General features: G+C 39.0%; 1 protein-coding gene across 1 annotated transcript in view; it reads left to right on the forward strand.

Annotated features, from left to right (window-relative positions):
- Positions 1-14,343, forward strand: part of ABCA5 (ATP binding cassette subfamily A member 5) — a 138,328-nt gene that overhangs the window by 105,544 nt on the left and 18,441 nt on the right. The window contains exons 22-31 of the mRNA XM_056855217.1: positions 108-221; positions 1,735-1,905; positions 7,318-7,431; positions 7,833-7,970; positions 8,619-8,684; positions 9,939-10,030; positions 11,236-11,359; positions 11,857-11,974; positions 12,078-12,169; positions 12,643-12,815. Of these exons, the coding sequence (XP_056711195.1) occupies positions 108-221; positions 1,735-1,905; positions 7,318-7,431; positions 7,833-7,970; positions 8,619-8,684; positions 9,939-10,030; positions 11,236-11,359; positions 11,857-11,974; positions 12,078-12,169; positions 12,643-12,815 (1,202 nt within the window). The remainder of the gene's footprint in view (positions 1-107; positions 222-1,734; positions 1,906-7,317; positions 7,432-7,832; positions 7,971-8,618; positions 8,685-9,938; positions 10,031-11,235; positions 11,360-11,856; positions 11,975-12,077; positions 12,170-12,642; positions 12,816-14,343) is intronic.

The raw sequence follows: 14,343 nt of genomic DNA on the forward strand, positions 1-14,343 counted from the left end.
ACACAACAACAAGAAGTTTTGACAAGCACCTGGCAAGGCCAAAAAGATGAAAATTAAAATCCTGGGTAAGGAGAATTTTATTCTATATGAAATCTGTTCTTTTACAGGAATTTACTAATAGGTTTTCCACAGTGGTGCTTTATTTTGGAGCTGTGTTATTAGGAATCATTGTAACTGGAATGCCACCATATTTTGCCATGGAGAATGCAGAAAATCACAAGGTAATAGTATTAAGATACATTTTTTAAAACACATGCACAACATGTCTCACATATTAGCCGAACACTGGACTATATAATGATATTTGTATGATACAATGAATGAAAAGCAGGAGTGAACCTCACCACCAAATGATCACTTAGTTGGCACTATGACTCATATTAATGGATTTCATACAACACAATGGAGCAATTAGTAGTTGGTAGTATGAAAAATTTTAAAATGTTCTATATTTAAACAAACAGCAAAAACTTTTTTTAAAAAAATCCAAGGTTGTTATTTGATGGTATTATTCAGTTAGGGCAGCATAATAAGCTGCAAAGGAAACCAACTGTACAGTGGGATGAATCAGAAACACATAATCATCAATTTGCATGTTTTTATGAAAATTTAACTGTTGTAACTATTTAACTATTGTAAGGGCAAAAATGCAAAATTTAACCAGTAAATCTCACTTTCTTAGATATTCTTGCTCAGTCTCATTGTCAAACGGGTCTGGAATTAAATCTCCCCTTCAGTCCATGACCATTCTAGAGGATTTTCATTTTACTGTGCCACTTGAGTCCTTTGGATCTATCTTACTCCAATTACTCCGCAGTGTATAGACCTCTCTGGCATCACTGTACCTCTCTTTGAGCTGCTCTCTACTTGCACTGTAATTTGATTTTAATAGGATATATTTTTCTACCAGAGTTCTTTCAAGTGTTATGGGTGTTTGGCGTATCCTCTCTTAGGTCAATGAGTTGGACTAATGACCCTTGATGTTTTATGATCGTATGATCTCCTCAGTGCTATTGTGGTATCTTTTTAAAATTTATTATGTAGAATTAGGTCTTTTAATGTTGAAAACTATTTACAGACCAGCTGAAAAGAGGAGAGGGCACAGTGAAGACCATGTTTAACTAAGAGACTGATGAGCTCCCCTTTCCCCTTCTCCTTAGAATTGAGCACAGAGAAACCAAACAATTTGTGAATACACTGGCAAATAGTTTATATTATCTGCTGAGTGTTTGGCACACTTGGAACGCCAGTGTACCCAATAATGTCATTAGGAATGCTTTGGGGTTTGTATGTGCCAAACCTTAGAATTCTCCTTTTCCATTCCAATCCATCTGCCTAGCTGAAGTGAAAGAAGTGGCAGCGGTGGTGGTGGAAGGCAGTCGAGAGGACAAGAAATTCTTGCAGCATCTCTCCATTCTTCTGTCTTCCTGCCCAAGTGCATGTGATGGATAACACCTATGATGCGCACTGTATTCTGGGGTCTGTAGAAATACACTTCTCAGAATGCACCAGATGCTATGGATGCTCTCTATGTGGGCTACCTGGGAGAATTGGAAGGGAAAAAGAGGACAGAAGAAAAATACAGTGTGTTGGATCCAATGACTTTCTTCTGATGAATAAAGAATCTTCCTCCAATAGGGGAGCAGAAGGAAGTCATAGGAGCCAACCAAATTGTTGCTGTCATTCTCCATATTTTGACATGTATTTTAGCCTTTTGTTTTTGTACTCTTACAGATTAAAGCCTACACTCAGCTGAAGATTTCGGGTCTTTATCCTTCTGCTTACTGGTGTGGACAAGCACTAGTTGACATTCCTTTATTTTACATTATTCTCTTTCTGATGATAGGAAGCTTGTTTGTATTTCACCAAGAATTTTACTTTTTTCCAGAGAAGTTTCTTACTGTGGTAAGGATTTTTCTGTTTCACTTAACTGTTCTGTTCTTTTCCTCTTTTTCTTTAAATGTTTGGATTTTAACCCATCTCTTCCCAAATATTGACCCCTCGAGCTAAATAGTAAACATCATATTAATTATTCCTCTCCCCCACACCAACCCATTTAATCTCAGCGATAGGTGTCCAGCTCAAAATAAAGTAACTTACATAAGTCCAAAAAATGTTCAGTCTTTCTGTAAATTTTCAAGAAAAGAGGGTTCCATAATTGAGGGCCATCCCTCAAAAATGTTTATCTTTGCATTCATTTTTCATACATGCTTGTTGTACATAGTCTTGAGAAAGTTTTACATTACTCAACATTTATAATGCAACTTGAGAAAAAAGAAGCACACTTTGTATTAATATAGGCAAAAACCATACTGTATATTTGAAAGCCTATTGGCTTGCTCCTCACAAAGGTGGGGGGAAATGTGTTTGGTCAGAGCCTTGCAAGACTGATAAGGAGGGCTTTAAACTAAATCTTCCAGGAAAGTGAGACATAAATTCAAAGCCTCAGATGAGGACAATAACTGCAGAAATAGATACGAAGGATTTGAGGAGGGTAGCACATACGCAAGAAAAGACCATTCAAAAACTCAACAATGGGAGGGAAACAATTTTAAAAAGAAGGACCCGTGGTCTAAGATGTCTCTACACTAATGCACTGAGCATGGGAAGTAAGCAAGATGAACTAGAACTCTTAACAGAACAAACCAAATATGATATAATAGGCATTACGGAAACCTGGTGGGACGAGTCTCATGATTGGAATGTATTACTTGAAGGGCATAACCTATTTCAGAGAAATAGACCAAACCGGAAGGGGGGAGGAGTAGCATTATACGTTAGGGATGACTACACCTGCAAGGAGGTCCAGGACTTAAACACTGGAAGCCAGCTTGAAAGCATCTGGGTAAAAATTAAGGGGGAGAAAAACAGTGATGTCATTGTGGGGGTCTATTATAGATCCCCAAGCCAGACTGAAGAGTTAGATGATGCCTTCCTGGAACAGATGTCCAAGCATTCAAAAAAGAGAGATGTAGTAGTAATGGGAGATTTCAATTATCCTGACATCTGTAGGAAGACAAACTCCACCAAGACAATAAGGTCCAACAAATTCTTCACTTCCCTTGCAGAAAACTTCATTGTCCCAAAAGTGGAAGAAGCAACAAGGGGAACAGCCATTTTGGATCTGATATTAACCAATAATGATGACCTGGTTTATGAGATGGAAGGAGTGGGATCCTTAGGTGGGAGTGACCATATTCTCCTGGAGTTTGTTATACAGCAGAAAGAAGAAGCAAGGAGTAGTCAGACACGCATTCTAGACTTTAAGAAAGCTGATTTCAATAAATTTAGGGAACTACTGGGTGTGATCCTGTTGGTAAGAATACTGAAAGAGAAGGGGGTGAATAAAGGATGGGAATTTTTAAAAAGTGAGATATTGAAGGCGCAATTTCAATCAGTTCCATTGAGGAGAAAAAATGGTAGAGGTTTGAAGAAACCAGGGTGGACGTCTAAAGAACTTTTGGTTGAGACAGGATTTAAAAAGGGCATGTACAAGAAATGGAAAAAGGGGGAAATCAACAAAGAGGAATTCAGACAAGTAGCCAGCACATGCAGGTAGAAAGTCAGGAAGGCTAAAGCTCAGAATGAGCTGCGGGTTGCCAGGGAAGTTAAAAACAAAAAGGGTTTTTTGGTTATGTCCAGAGGAAAAGGAAGATCAAGGTAATGATGGGGTCACTGTGTGGAGAGGACGGTGAATTATTAACAGGGGAGGCAGAAAAGGCAGAATTACTTAACACCTTCTTTGTCTCAAGTCTTCTCCCAAAAGGGAAATAGTGCTCAACCTGGGAATAAAGGAGCAGAGGATGCAGTAGAGGGATTACAGCATAATATAGACACTGGGATGGTACGGGAATACCTGGCTACTTTTAATGAATTCAAGTCTCCTGGGCCAGATGAACTGCATCCAAGGGTATTAAAAGAACTGGCCGAAGTGTTCTCAGAACCATTGGCAATAATCTTTGAGACTTCCTGGAGAACAGGAGACGTTCCAGTAGACTGGAGGAGGGCAAATGTGGTCCCTATCTTTAAAAGGGGGGGGAGAAATCCCAAACAATTATCGCCCAGTCAGCCTGACATCAATACCAGGAAAGATACTAGAGCAGATAATTAAACAGACAGTCTGTAAGCACTTAGAAAGAAATGCCGTGATCACCGACAGTCAACAGGGGTTTCTCAAAAACAGGTCATGCCAAACTAATCTCATATCTTTTTTTGATAGAGTGACAAGTATGGTAGATGAAGGGAATGCTGTAGATGTAGTGTACCTTGATTTCAGTAAAGCCTTTGATAAAGTCCCCCATGATCTTCTTGAAACAAAGCTAGTAAAATGTGGACTGGACACTGCTACTGTTAGGTGGATTCTTGTTTGGGGCTTCCTAGAGGCACCTGGTTGGCCACTGTGTGAACAGACTGCTGGACTTGATGGGCCTTGGCTGATCCAGCAGGGTCTTTCTTATATTTTTATGTTCTTATGGATTGGTAATTGGTTGACCAACCGAACCCAAAGGGTGCTCATTAATGGCACAACCAGGATGGAGAGGAGTGACCAGTGGGGTGCCAAAGTGGTCTGTCTTGGGACTGGTACTATTTAATATTTTTATAAATGACTTGGATGATGGAATAGAGGATATGCTAATCAAATTTGCAGATGACACCAAGTTGAGAGAGGTAGTTAATACCCCAGAGGACAGGGTCAGAGTTCAGAATGACCTTGATAGATTGGAGAGCTGGGCCATAAGCAATAAAATGGATTCAATAGGGAGAAGTGTAAGGTACTTCACCTAGGCAGAAACAACAAAAGGCACAGGTACAGAATGGGAGATAGTTGGCTTGACAACAGTACATGTGAAAGAGATTTGGGAGTCTTAGTGGACCACAAACTGAACATGAGTCAACAGTGTGATGTGGTGGCTAAGAAGGCCAATGCAATTCTGGTCTGCATCAATACGAGTATTGTGTCTAGATCAAAGGAAGTAATACTACCACTGTATTCTGCATTGGTCAGACCTCACTTGGAATACTGTGTCCAGTTTTGGGCTCCACAATTTAAGAAGGATGTTGACAAGTTGGATCATGTCCAAAGGAGAGCGACCTGAATGGTCAAAGGTCTAGAATCCATGCCCTATGAGGAGAGACTTAAGGAGCTGGGTTAAGGAGCTAGTCTGGAGAAGAGAAGGTTAAGGGGTGACATGATAGCCATGTTTAAATATTTGCAGGGATGTCATGTTGATGAGGGAACTAGCTTGTTCTCTGTTGCTCCAGAGACTAGGACACGGGGTAATGGATTTAAACTAAGAGAAAAGCGATTCCACCTAAACATTAGGAAGAACTTTCTGACTGTGAGGGCTGTTCGATGGTGGAATACGTTACCTCGGAGGGTAGTGGAGTCTTTGGGTCTTTAAGCAGAGGCTGGATGGCCATCTGTTGAGAGTGCTTTGATTGTGGGATCCTGCATGGCAGGGGGTTGGACTGGGTGGCCCTTGTGGTCTCTCCCAACCTTGTGAACTTGTGAACCCTTTTCTTGTTTCGAGCTTTGACCACATAAGCGCAAAATTTGGCCACTTGCTTCGAAATAATGGGATCTTCATCAATTAATAGCCGTTCCAACCATACCTGTTCTGAGCATTCCGGGAGTTTAGCTAGTAAAGGAGAAACAAACCTCAATTGACTGTGGTATGGACGTCGGGAAAAAAACATGTCATATCGTCTCACCCTTTGGAAATGGGCAGAATCTCTCTAAGCATGGAGTTTTTAAAATATTTATCTTCAAATACAGCTGAGTGAACGCCCTTCTTGTCTGATGGGCATCTAGATGCAAGAGATAATGAGCTGGGGCCATAATATACCTGAATTTCATAGGAGACCTAAAACATGGTAACTTATTGAGATCATGTTGTTGCTCTGCAGCCACTATCCTCTGTTTAACTTAGCCTTTTGTCTGTTTATAATCTAGCTTCACGAGAGCACTTGGAGAAAGACACACTCTCTCTAATTTAATCCTAACTGCCTGTATACACTTGGTCTGGAAGGATTCTTGGGCTAACAACTGAAATAAGCCTCTTCCATTTATATTTATCTTAAGCCATTGATAGACTGATAGAAGAAAAACCCTAGCCTCGATTTGCATAACGTCCGACTCAAGTTGAATTAGGGCGTTGGATATGCAAGGGGGCACCTGCAAAATAGCATGAAGGAATTTAGACTGTACCTTTTCTAAAGAAGCTAGACAGGAAGTAGAAGTACCTAGGATAGATACCATAGAACAATTGGAGCAGGATTTTAATTTGATACAGCTTTAAGGCTGCTGGCACAAAGAAACCTCCCTTGGAGTGGTAGAACTTTAAAACAGTGTACCGACCTTTCTGCTTGTTCCAACAAAAAATTGCAGTGCGCTGTTGTTGACCCTGTGTCCTGAATAACTACACCCATATATTTATATTTATTAACTTGCTCTATCCTATTCCCTTCCATTACTCAGTTTATAATTTTTGGATGCGACCCAAAAGCCAATACTTTGGTTTTCTCAAAATTAATTACGAGATGTTCTTTTTTTCAAAAAGTTATGAAACTATCCAGCGCTCTTCGCAGCCCAACCGGTGTTCTGGATAACAGTACAGCATCATCTGCATACAGCAGTATTGGTAAATGACCGCCTGCCAGTTTGGGTGGGTGTAAGTTAGCCTCTTTCGTGCTCTTCACTATGTAATTGATGTAATGTACTATTACAGTGTCTGACCTGCACTGCGTTCCTTTCACTTTTTTCTCCAAGCTGGTAGGGAGAATTGAACTTGTCTCAACTCCAGTGGCTGTCGAGTAGTTCATTGGTGGGCTTAATTTCAGCTTGACACAAAAAGCCAAGGTTACTTCCTTTGCTTTTGATCGCCACACATTTCCATTCCATTTTCTCCTTATCAATAAGGTGATTCTCAGACTGGATTCCTTCTTATGGCTAAAGATTGGTTCAGTGTTTCAAAAAGACCCAGGGAGAAGTCTGTCTCTCCTTCAGTCTGCAACCAGTACATCTGTGGGAGAAGAACTGGTACATTGGATGTTGGAACATCCTTACTAAATGAGAGTCCTCTGCAAAACTCTCCTACCAAATGCCTCTCATGAATTTAAGAAATGCCTTTTTGTTTTCCAAATGACAAAATATAAGAGCAGATCTGCCTTCTCTGTTCAGCAGTTATGAATAACAAGGGGCCTGTGTTCTTCTCCTCTAGGTGTACAAATGGAATATGGTTTAAGCCCTAACTGTGTTGTGTTTTCATATCAGTGTATGCTATGAGCAATTCTAAGAAATGTCTGTTTGAATTACAGGTTTTTTCTTGTATTGGCTACGTACCTTCAGTAATCCTGTTCACTTACGTTGTGTCCTTTACATTTAAAACCATACAGAACACTAAAGAATTTTGGTCATTTATTTTTTCCATGGTAAGTTAAAAGTGCTGTATTTATTTTTGTCTTCCCGACTTACCTTAATTTAGTAAGGTTGTTATTTTTACATTAAAATATTCTCACATTTTTTCTGCAGGTGGATTGTGTTTCAGTCTTGTGAATATTTTATTTTCTCACAAAAGCATCCTAAGTTTGTATATATCACAGTAGATTCACCGCAGACAGTAGTTTGTGCTGTTTCAGAAGAGGGCCTTAAAGATGTAATTCAAGCACAAAACATATTGTTGCTTTTATTCCTGCAAGTATGTTTGTCTGAAAGCAGAGTTTATACATTTTCTTGTTTGGCAAGTTATCTAGTGGGAAGATATGTTAGGAAAGTAATTGAAAGTAATTCAGAGTTCTGTCTTTTAATTTTAAATTATTTTTTTCCCTTTCAGGCAGCCTTGATTTGTTCTTTTGTAATTGAAGTAGTTTCCCTTATGTGGAGTTATACAGCAGCTGCTGTTCTTCATGCTTGTTTTTCTGTCTTCATTCCAATCTATCCTCTTATTGGGTCTCTAATTTCTTTTATAAAGGTAAATTTTCAGTGAATTAAATATGATTTTATTTTGATTGTAACTTCCAAAGAGTTATCTCGTGCAGAGGATAAATACATTCCTGGTGATACAATATGTTTATTTCCCATCACCCATAACATGCTCTACAAAATACCTAATATGACTTTACCATAGATATGTGCAATCAACTGCACTAATAAGCTCCATAGATTCTGATGGTACATTGGCTTGTCAATCATGTTCTGTTGAAGTTCCAGAAAGCAACAGGCAGCTGTGTCCATGCAAAATCCCAAAATGAGAATAAAGTCATATAAAACCTATGATTAGGACCATCCCAAATTACACAGAACAGTTTTACAAATTCACTGGAACTCATCATGGATTTTTCTGGGTTGGGAAAAAATCAAGAGGTGGAGCAGATAGTTCAGTTCATAATCTTTAGATCCATTTGGATTATATTCAAAGTTGTTTGAGATTCAGCATGGGTAATCAAAGAGAACAGTATGATTAACTATATTTGTTGGAATACTGTTGTAGTTCAGATGTAAGTTCATCAATGGAGAAATGTATGAATTAAAAAAACACACGATACTGTTATTTCATTTAGAAAGATAATATGAAAACAGATCTATTTACTGAAATAAGCAAATTATATCACCTTGTTAGATAACCCAGAAACTTGATGACAAGATGGAAAGACATTCAGAAAGATTGTGGGTTTCAGCAGTAGCGGTAAGCACCATATTTTTCCTTAAGAGTTCCAGAGATTCACTATCTGGAAACATTTTTTTAAAGTAATAATTTTGATCTCTATGTTACTGTTTCTAATTTGAACAAGACATTTATATTCTTGGATCAAATGTTTTTAAGAGTTTAGTTGCATGCAGGATGTAATCCTTGATATCCAGTGCCAACACAGCAATATCCATTGCTGGCGCACCATGACTGATCCTGTTGCCACTGTGACATGCAAATACTGTTAAATAACCTTAAACAGTATTTATGTGCCACAATGGTAGAAGGCTCAGTCATGCTGTGCCAGCAATGGCTGTTACTGTGTTGGAACTGGAGATAAGGGATTAGATCCCTTGTGCAAGTAAACTCTTAAAACATTTAATTGTTCTCACTTGTTGCTGTGTTTAAAATGTTTGTGTAAGCTTCCTTGAGCTTTGTAAAGGCAAGGTACAAATGTTCTAAGTAAATACATTTGGCAAGGGTGATATGAAAAAGAAGAAGAGTTGGTTTTTATATGACGACTTTCTCCACCAATTAAGGGAGACTCAAACCGGCTTACAATCACCTTCCCTTTCCCTCCCCACAACAGACAACCCTGTGAGGTAGGTGGGGCTGAGAGAGCTCTAAGAGAGCTGTAATTTGCCCAAGGTCACCCAGCTGGCTTCGTGTGTAGGGGAAACAAATCCAGTTCATCAGATTAGCCTCCGCCGCTCATGTGGAGGAATGGGGAATCAAACCCGGTTCTCCAGATCAGAGTCCACCGCTCCAAACCACTGCTCTTAACCACTACACCACACTGGAAAAGCCTTTTAATAGCGTGGGGTTGTAATAACATTTTTTGTTACGACAAGTGGAGGAACTAGAAGGTTTCCTGCTGGTCAAGCACAGGATGCTACTTAAGCTGCCATAATACAAAGCACTTTTTAAGATACAGGAACTGAAGCAGATTTACAGAATTACACACAAAATGTTGAAGCCTGTGATAAAGAGCCAGCTAAGGAACTAGAGCTTCCAAGCATTCGACTACTAGACTACCATTTAATTTAGTTTCATTATCAGAAACACTTCACTTTTACCTTAAATCTTTGCACTAATGTATGTGCCTGCCAATGCAATAGTATGATACCTCCACTGCTAGCGTAATGGTATCGACTGTAGATGTTGCACTGGTGCCCATTTTAAAGCATCCATTTGCTGGAATGACACAGGAACAAAAGAGCTTTAATTAATCTTTCTTTATTTTCACTTTAGCCTTACTTGCAATGTGTAAAGTGGCTCTTTCTTCTGCGATATCTTGAGGTGAAATGTGGTGGCAAATCAATAAGAGAGGATCCATTTTTTCGGTCAGTGATGCATTTTCTTTGTCAGCAATCTGTACTCGAATTATTTAACCAAAGCAGGGTTGTACCGCAGTAAATTGGGATGAAGTAATCATTATTGAAGGCTCTTCTGAAGTGTTTACAGCAATGGTCTTTTTGTCATTGATCTTAGCCAAAAGGCCGAGAAGCAATGGTCTTTTTGTCGTTGGAGAACTGTCCTTTTATTGTTGCTCTGGCGGGTGAGTGGGTATGAGAAATGATTGCACAAGCAACCCATGTGGTCAGTTAGCAAGGCAGTATTTTTAGGGAAGCCAGTGAAGCAACTTTTACTCCAAGATCATCTTTGGTGGACCAGCTCCATGGGCCACCTTTGCCTGATGTCAGAGAGGGTAGCCACAGGGGTCATTTTTTTTGTTTTGTTTTTTTCTGTGGTGGCATCTCAGTTATGGAGTATCTTCCCTACAGCCCCCTGGCTGGCACCAAATGTGTAATTTTTGCTGCCCATTAGAAGCATTTTTATTCACCAAGTTTTTTGTTGATCCGTTGTGCTATAGGATATAATTGTTAATTTTTGATATTTCTCTCATCTATATTTTTATATTGCCTTAATATTTTTATTTTGCTGCTGTCTTTAATTTTATGATTTATTTTATTTCTAGTTCTGCTTAATCTGTTTTTAAACCAAGCTATTTTCCTGCTAAGTGTTACCATCCTTTATTTCTGTTCTTTGTTGACACATTATTGCTGCTGTTTTGATATATGGTATTCTCTTGTTTTTAAATTTGTTTTATGTTGGTTAATTGCCTTACTGATTTATATTTCATTTTACCTTTTGGGAAGTCATACAAGTAGCTCGTGTGGGATCACTTCCCAAAATTAACCAGTTATGGACTCTCTTTAGCATTTCATTGTCCACCAGGAGATTACAAGAAACTGTTTGAAAACCTGGGACTTACAGGATTTTGAGAATTACTGTTTAATTTTAAGAAGTATATGTGAAAGCTTCATACAGTGCCTAGTCTGAATGCACCTGCAGCTCACGTGTCAAATCAATTCTCCCTGAATGCTCCCTGAATTGGATGTGGAAACATGAGTAGGATTTCATGGGTATATCTTTGTAAATTATCAGATCTGACCCACCAATGGCAAAGTGGTGTTGGTTGTATCTATTTAGCAGGCCAGTGAGAATATATATTAAATATATATTTAATATATATTCCTGTCTTCAGAACGCCAGTAAAACCGAAACCATGGAAATTCCCAGATGTACCACATGATGAGGATGAGGATGAAGATGTTAAGGCAGAGAGGTTGAGGGTTAAAGAGATGACAACCTGCCAGAGTTGTGAGGAGGTAAATTTTATCTTTGTGTCCCTGTGAACTTGTTATCACCAGATTCTATTGTGATGATAAATCTTTCTCCTTGAGTCAGGGAAATGAAATTGTACTAAAATGACAAGGTTAGCATTTTAATTGGAATGTTTGTCTTCCATCTGATGCATAAATTTTGAACAAGCCACTTTTTCCCCACACAAACTTTCCCAAATAAGGGATCATGTAAGAAATTTTGTGCCATATATATTGAGAAGTCCTGCAGCCCTAATCACAGTGGCCTTAGCTCTCATAACCACAGAAATGGATGCAAACTCTGTGTAAAGTATGATTCTAACAGAGGTTTCCCTTTGCAGTTCCCTACATGGGAGGGCTAGTGTGGGGGAAAGAAACTGTGTTGCCTGCATGCCCTGATATTCACTAATGGAGAGGCATTTTGTCTATTTGTATGAACATTTGTGCATTATATAGTCAAACAAATTCATTATTAAGTTATACATATTTTTTTGTTTTATTAGAAACCAGCCATTTTGGTCAGCAGTTTGCATAAAGAATATGACGAAAAGAGAGATTTTCTTCTTGGAAGAAAAATAAAGAAAGTGGCAACTGATCATGTCTCTCTTTGTGTAAAAAAAGGTTGGAGTTAAATTAGTTACTACCGAATACACTTTAAAAAAAGTAAAAACAATTGGTTTCTGAATTAAAACTGCAACTTTTTTGCATTTTTCCCCTTTTTTAGGGGAAATACTAGGGTTGTTGGGCCCCAGTGGATCTGGGAAAAGTACATTGATTAATATGCTGGTGGGAGAAGTTGAACCAACTTCAGGCCAGGTATTTGACTATGACCTCCCCTCCTCTGTAGTTTTATGTGTTAACCATTACAGGAATTCTTCTCAACCTTTCTGATCTGGCCCCCATAGAAACTTCATACTGCAGCTGCATGTTCACTGAGGCTTCATGTACATAACAAAATAAGATGCACAAACAATGACAAACCTACTGTGAAAAAAGTCTTTGCCTATGAGGTTTAGATGGTTTCTTATTCATAAAGTTTTCAGGCAGATTTAGAAATATGAACTGAACAAAAGGCCATGTTTACAAAAATGTATGGCTATCGTGGAAAGGAATATGCAAGTAAGATTCTAATAAAAGAAAATGGGCTGCTATATGAAAAGCAAGTTGAGAACTCCTTCCTAAGCTAATAGTTGCTGTGATTATTTTAATTTAGCCATTCCTATATTCAGTGTGCATAATTTTTGTAAACATTATATAAAAATACTGAGTAAAGACCAATGTGTCCACAGATGCTGGTGGGAGATTCCTTAGGTGACAATGAGGAGGATACTTCCATGAGATTTGTGGGATATTGTCCACAGACAAACCCACTTTGGCCAGATATTACATTGCAGGAGCATTTTGAAATATATGGTGCCATCAAAGGAATGTGCAAAAGTGATATGGAAGAAGTCATAAAATGGTAAATATCTCACTTCATTTTCTTTAATGTTAATAGGTTTTTCTCTATAGACTTTGTCTTGGTTTACTATGATGTGGTCTTTGAAAGGGATCAGTTTTTTTATGCCAAATAATGGATGCTTGCATATGGGGGAAGGGGGAAATTATGTGAACAATTCAGGCATATTACCGCATAATCTGAAAAGTTTTCCATTTTCATTTTTCAAACTGACAGACATTGTCCCCTGGACAGGGAGTTCTGTTCCTTTGTATTGTTTTGTATATGTAGTTTGACTCATTGAAGACATGTTCTATATGAAAGGAAGCTAACTATAGGAGTATTTTCTGTCTCCCAACAATCAGAGGATATTTATTTGTATATTTGAAAAGTTTCTACTCTGCTCTTCTGTTAGCTCAGAGCAGTTTATTTTAAAAAAATGCCTCTCAGAATGACAGAGCAAGGACCTGTACCAGTAATATGTATTCAAGAGGTGTGTATTCAAGAGATGGCTAAAGACGTTTATTGTGAAAAATTGAAGCTGCAGGTGCAATTAAGAGAATTAGAAGCAACACACACAAAAACTGGATCCAAAAAGATATATAATGACTTGGAAAATAAAAGGAAAGATATTATTGAAATATTATTGAAATAGATTCTGTTACTAAAAACTGTTATATGTGAAACAGGATCATTATGAATTTGGTAAGCAGAATTATATCTTCATGACTTCTGAGCAGTCCCACATGAGAGTGCGCGTACGCAGGCCAGCCACAGAGAAAGATATTCCTTCTAGGAATATCAGCTCCTGAGAGTGTCCCCCTCCCCCCAGGCCAGCGTCATATGTTTTCCCACACAAATGACCACATTACCTGAGGGGGAAGAAGAAGAAGAAGAAGAAGAGCTGGTTTCTATATGCTGACTTTCTCTACCACTTAAGGAAGAACCAAACTGGCTTACAATCACCTTCCCATCCCTTAATGCTGAGAGAGCTCTAGGAGAGCTGTGACTACCCAAGGTCACCCAGCTGGCTTCATGTGGACGAGTGGGGAATCAAACCCGGTTCTCCAGATTAGAGTCCACCGCTCCTAACCACTGCTCTTAACCACTACACCATGCTGGGAGCACTCTCCCCTCAGTTCTCTCTTCTGCTGCCACGGAGAGAGGACGTGTTAGTTTTGGATAGACCTTCTCAAAAGATATTTTCTGTGGAGAAATGGATAAAGAAAAGAAAAAGAAAAACATTAATAAGAGAAGAGGGGGCCTCTTCAAGCTAGGTCAGAAGTGTGGCACTAAAATGGCAAAAAATGATCAACATGCCGAGTGCTTGATGTGTTTGGGGGAAGGTCATATCCCATCAACCTACAAATCTTGGGCCATACTCACCCCCAAGGCCCGCCAGGAAAGAGCCTTGAGACTGAAAGCATCCCTGTGGGAATGATCATTGGACCCCGATATTGCCTCAACCGTACTGGGAAAAAGAACCCCATTGGTCGTTTCAGTCCCGGTCACCTTCACTTCCTTGGCACCTGAGAGCGGTCTGGAGAGAGCC

The sequence above is a fragment of the Euleptes europaea genome, chromosome 1, assembly GCF_029931775.1.
Source record: "Euleptes europaea isolate rEulEur1 chromosome 1, rEulEur1.hap1, whole genome shotgun sequence".
Lineage (NCBI taxonomy): Eukaryota > Metazoa > Chordata > Lepidosauria > Squamata > Sphaerodactylidae > Euleptes > Euleptes europaea.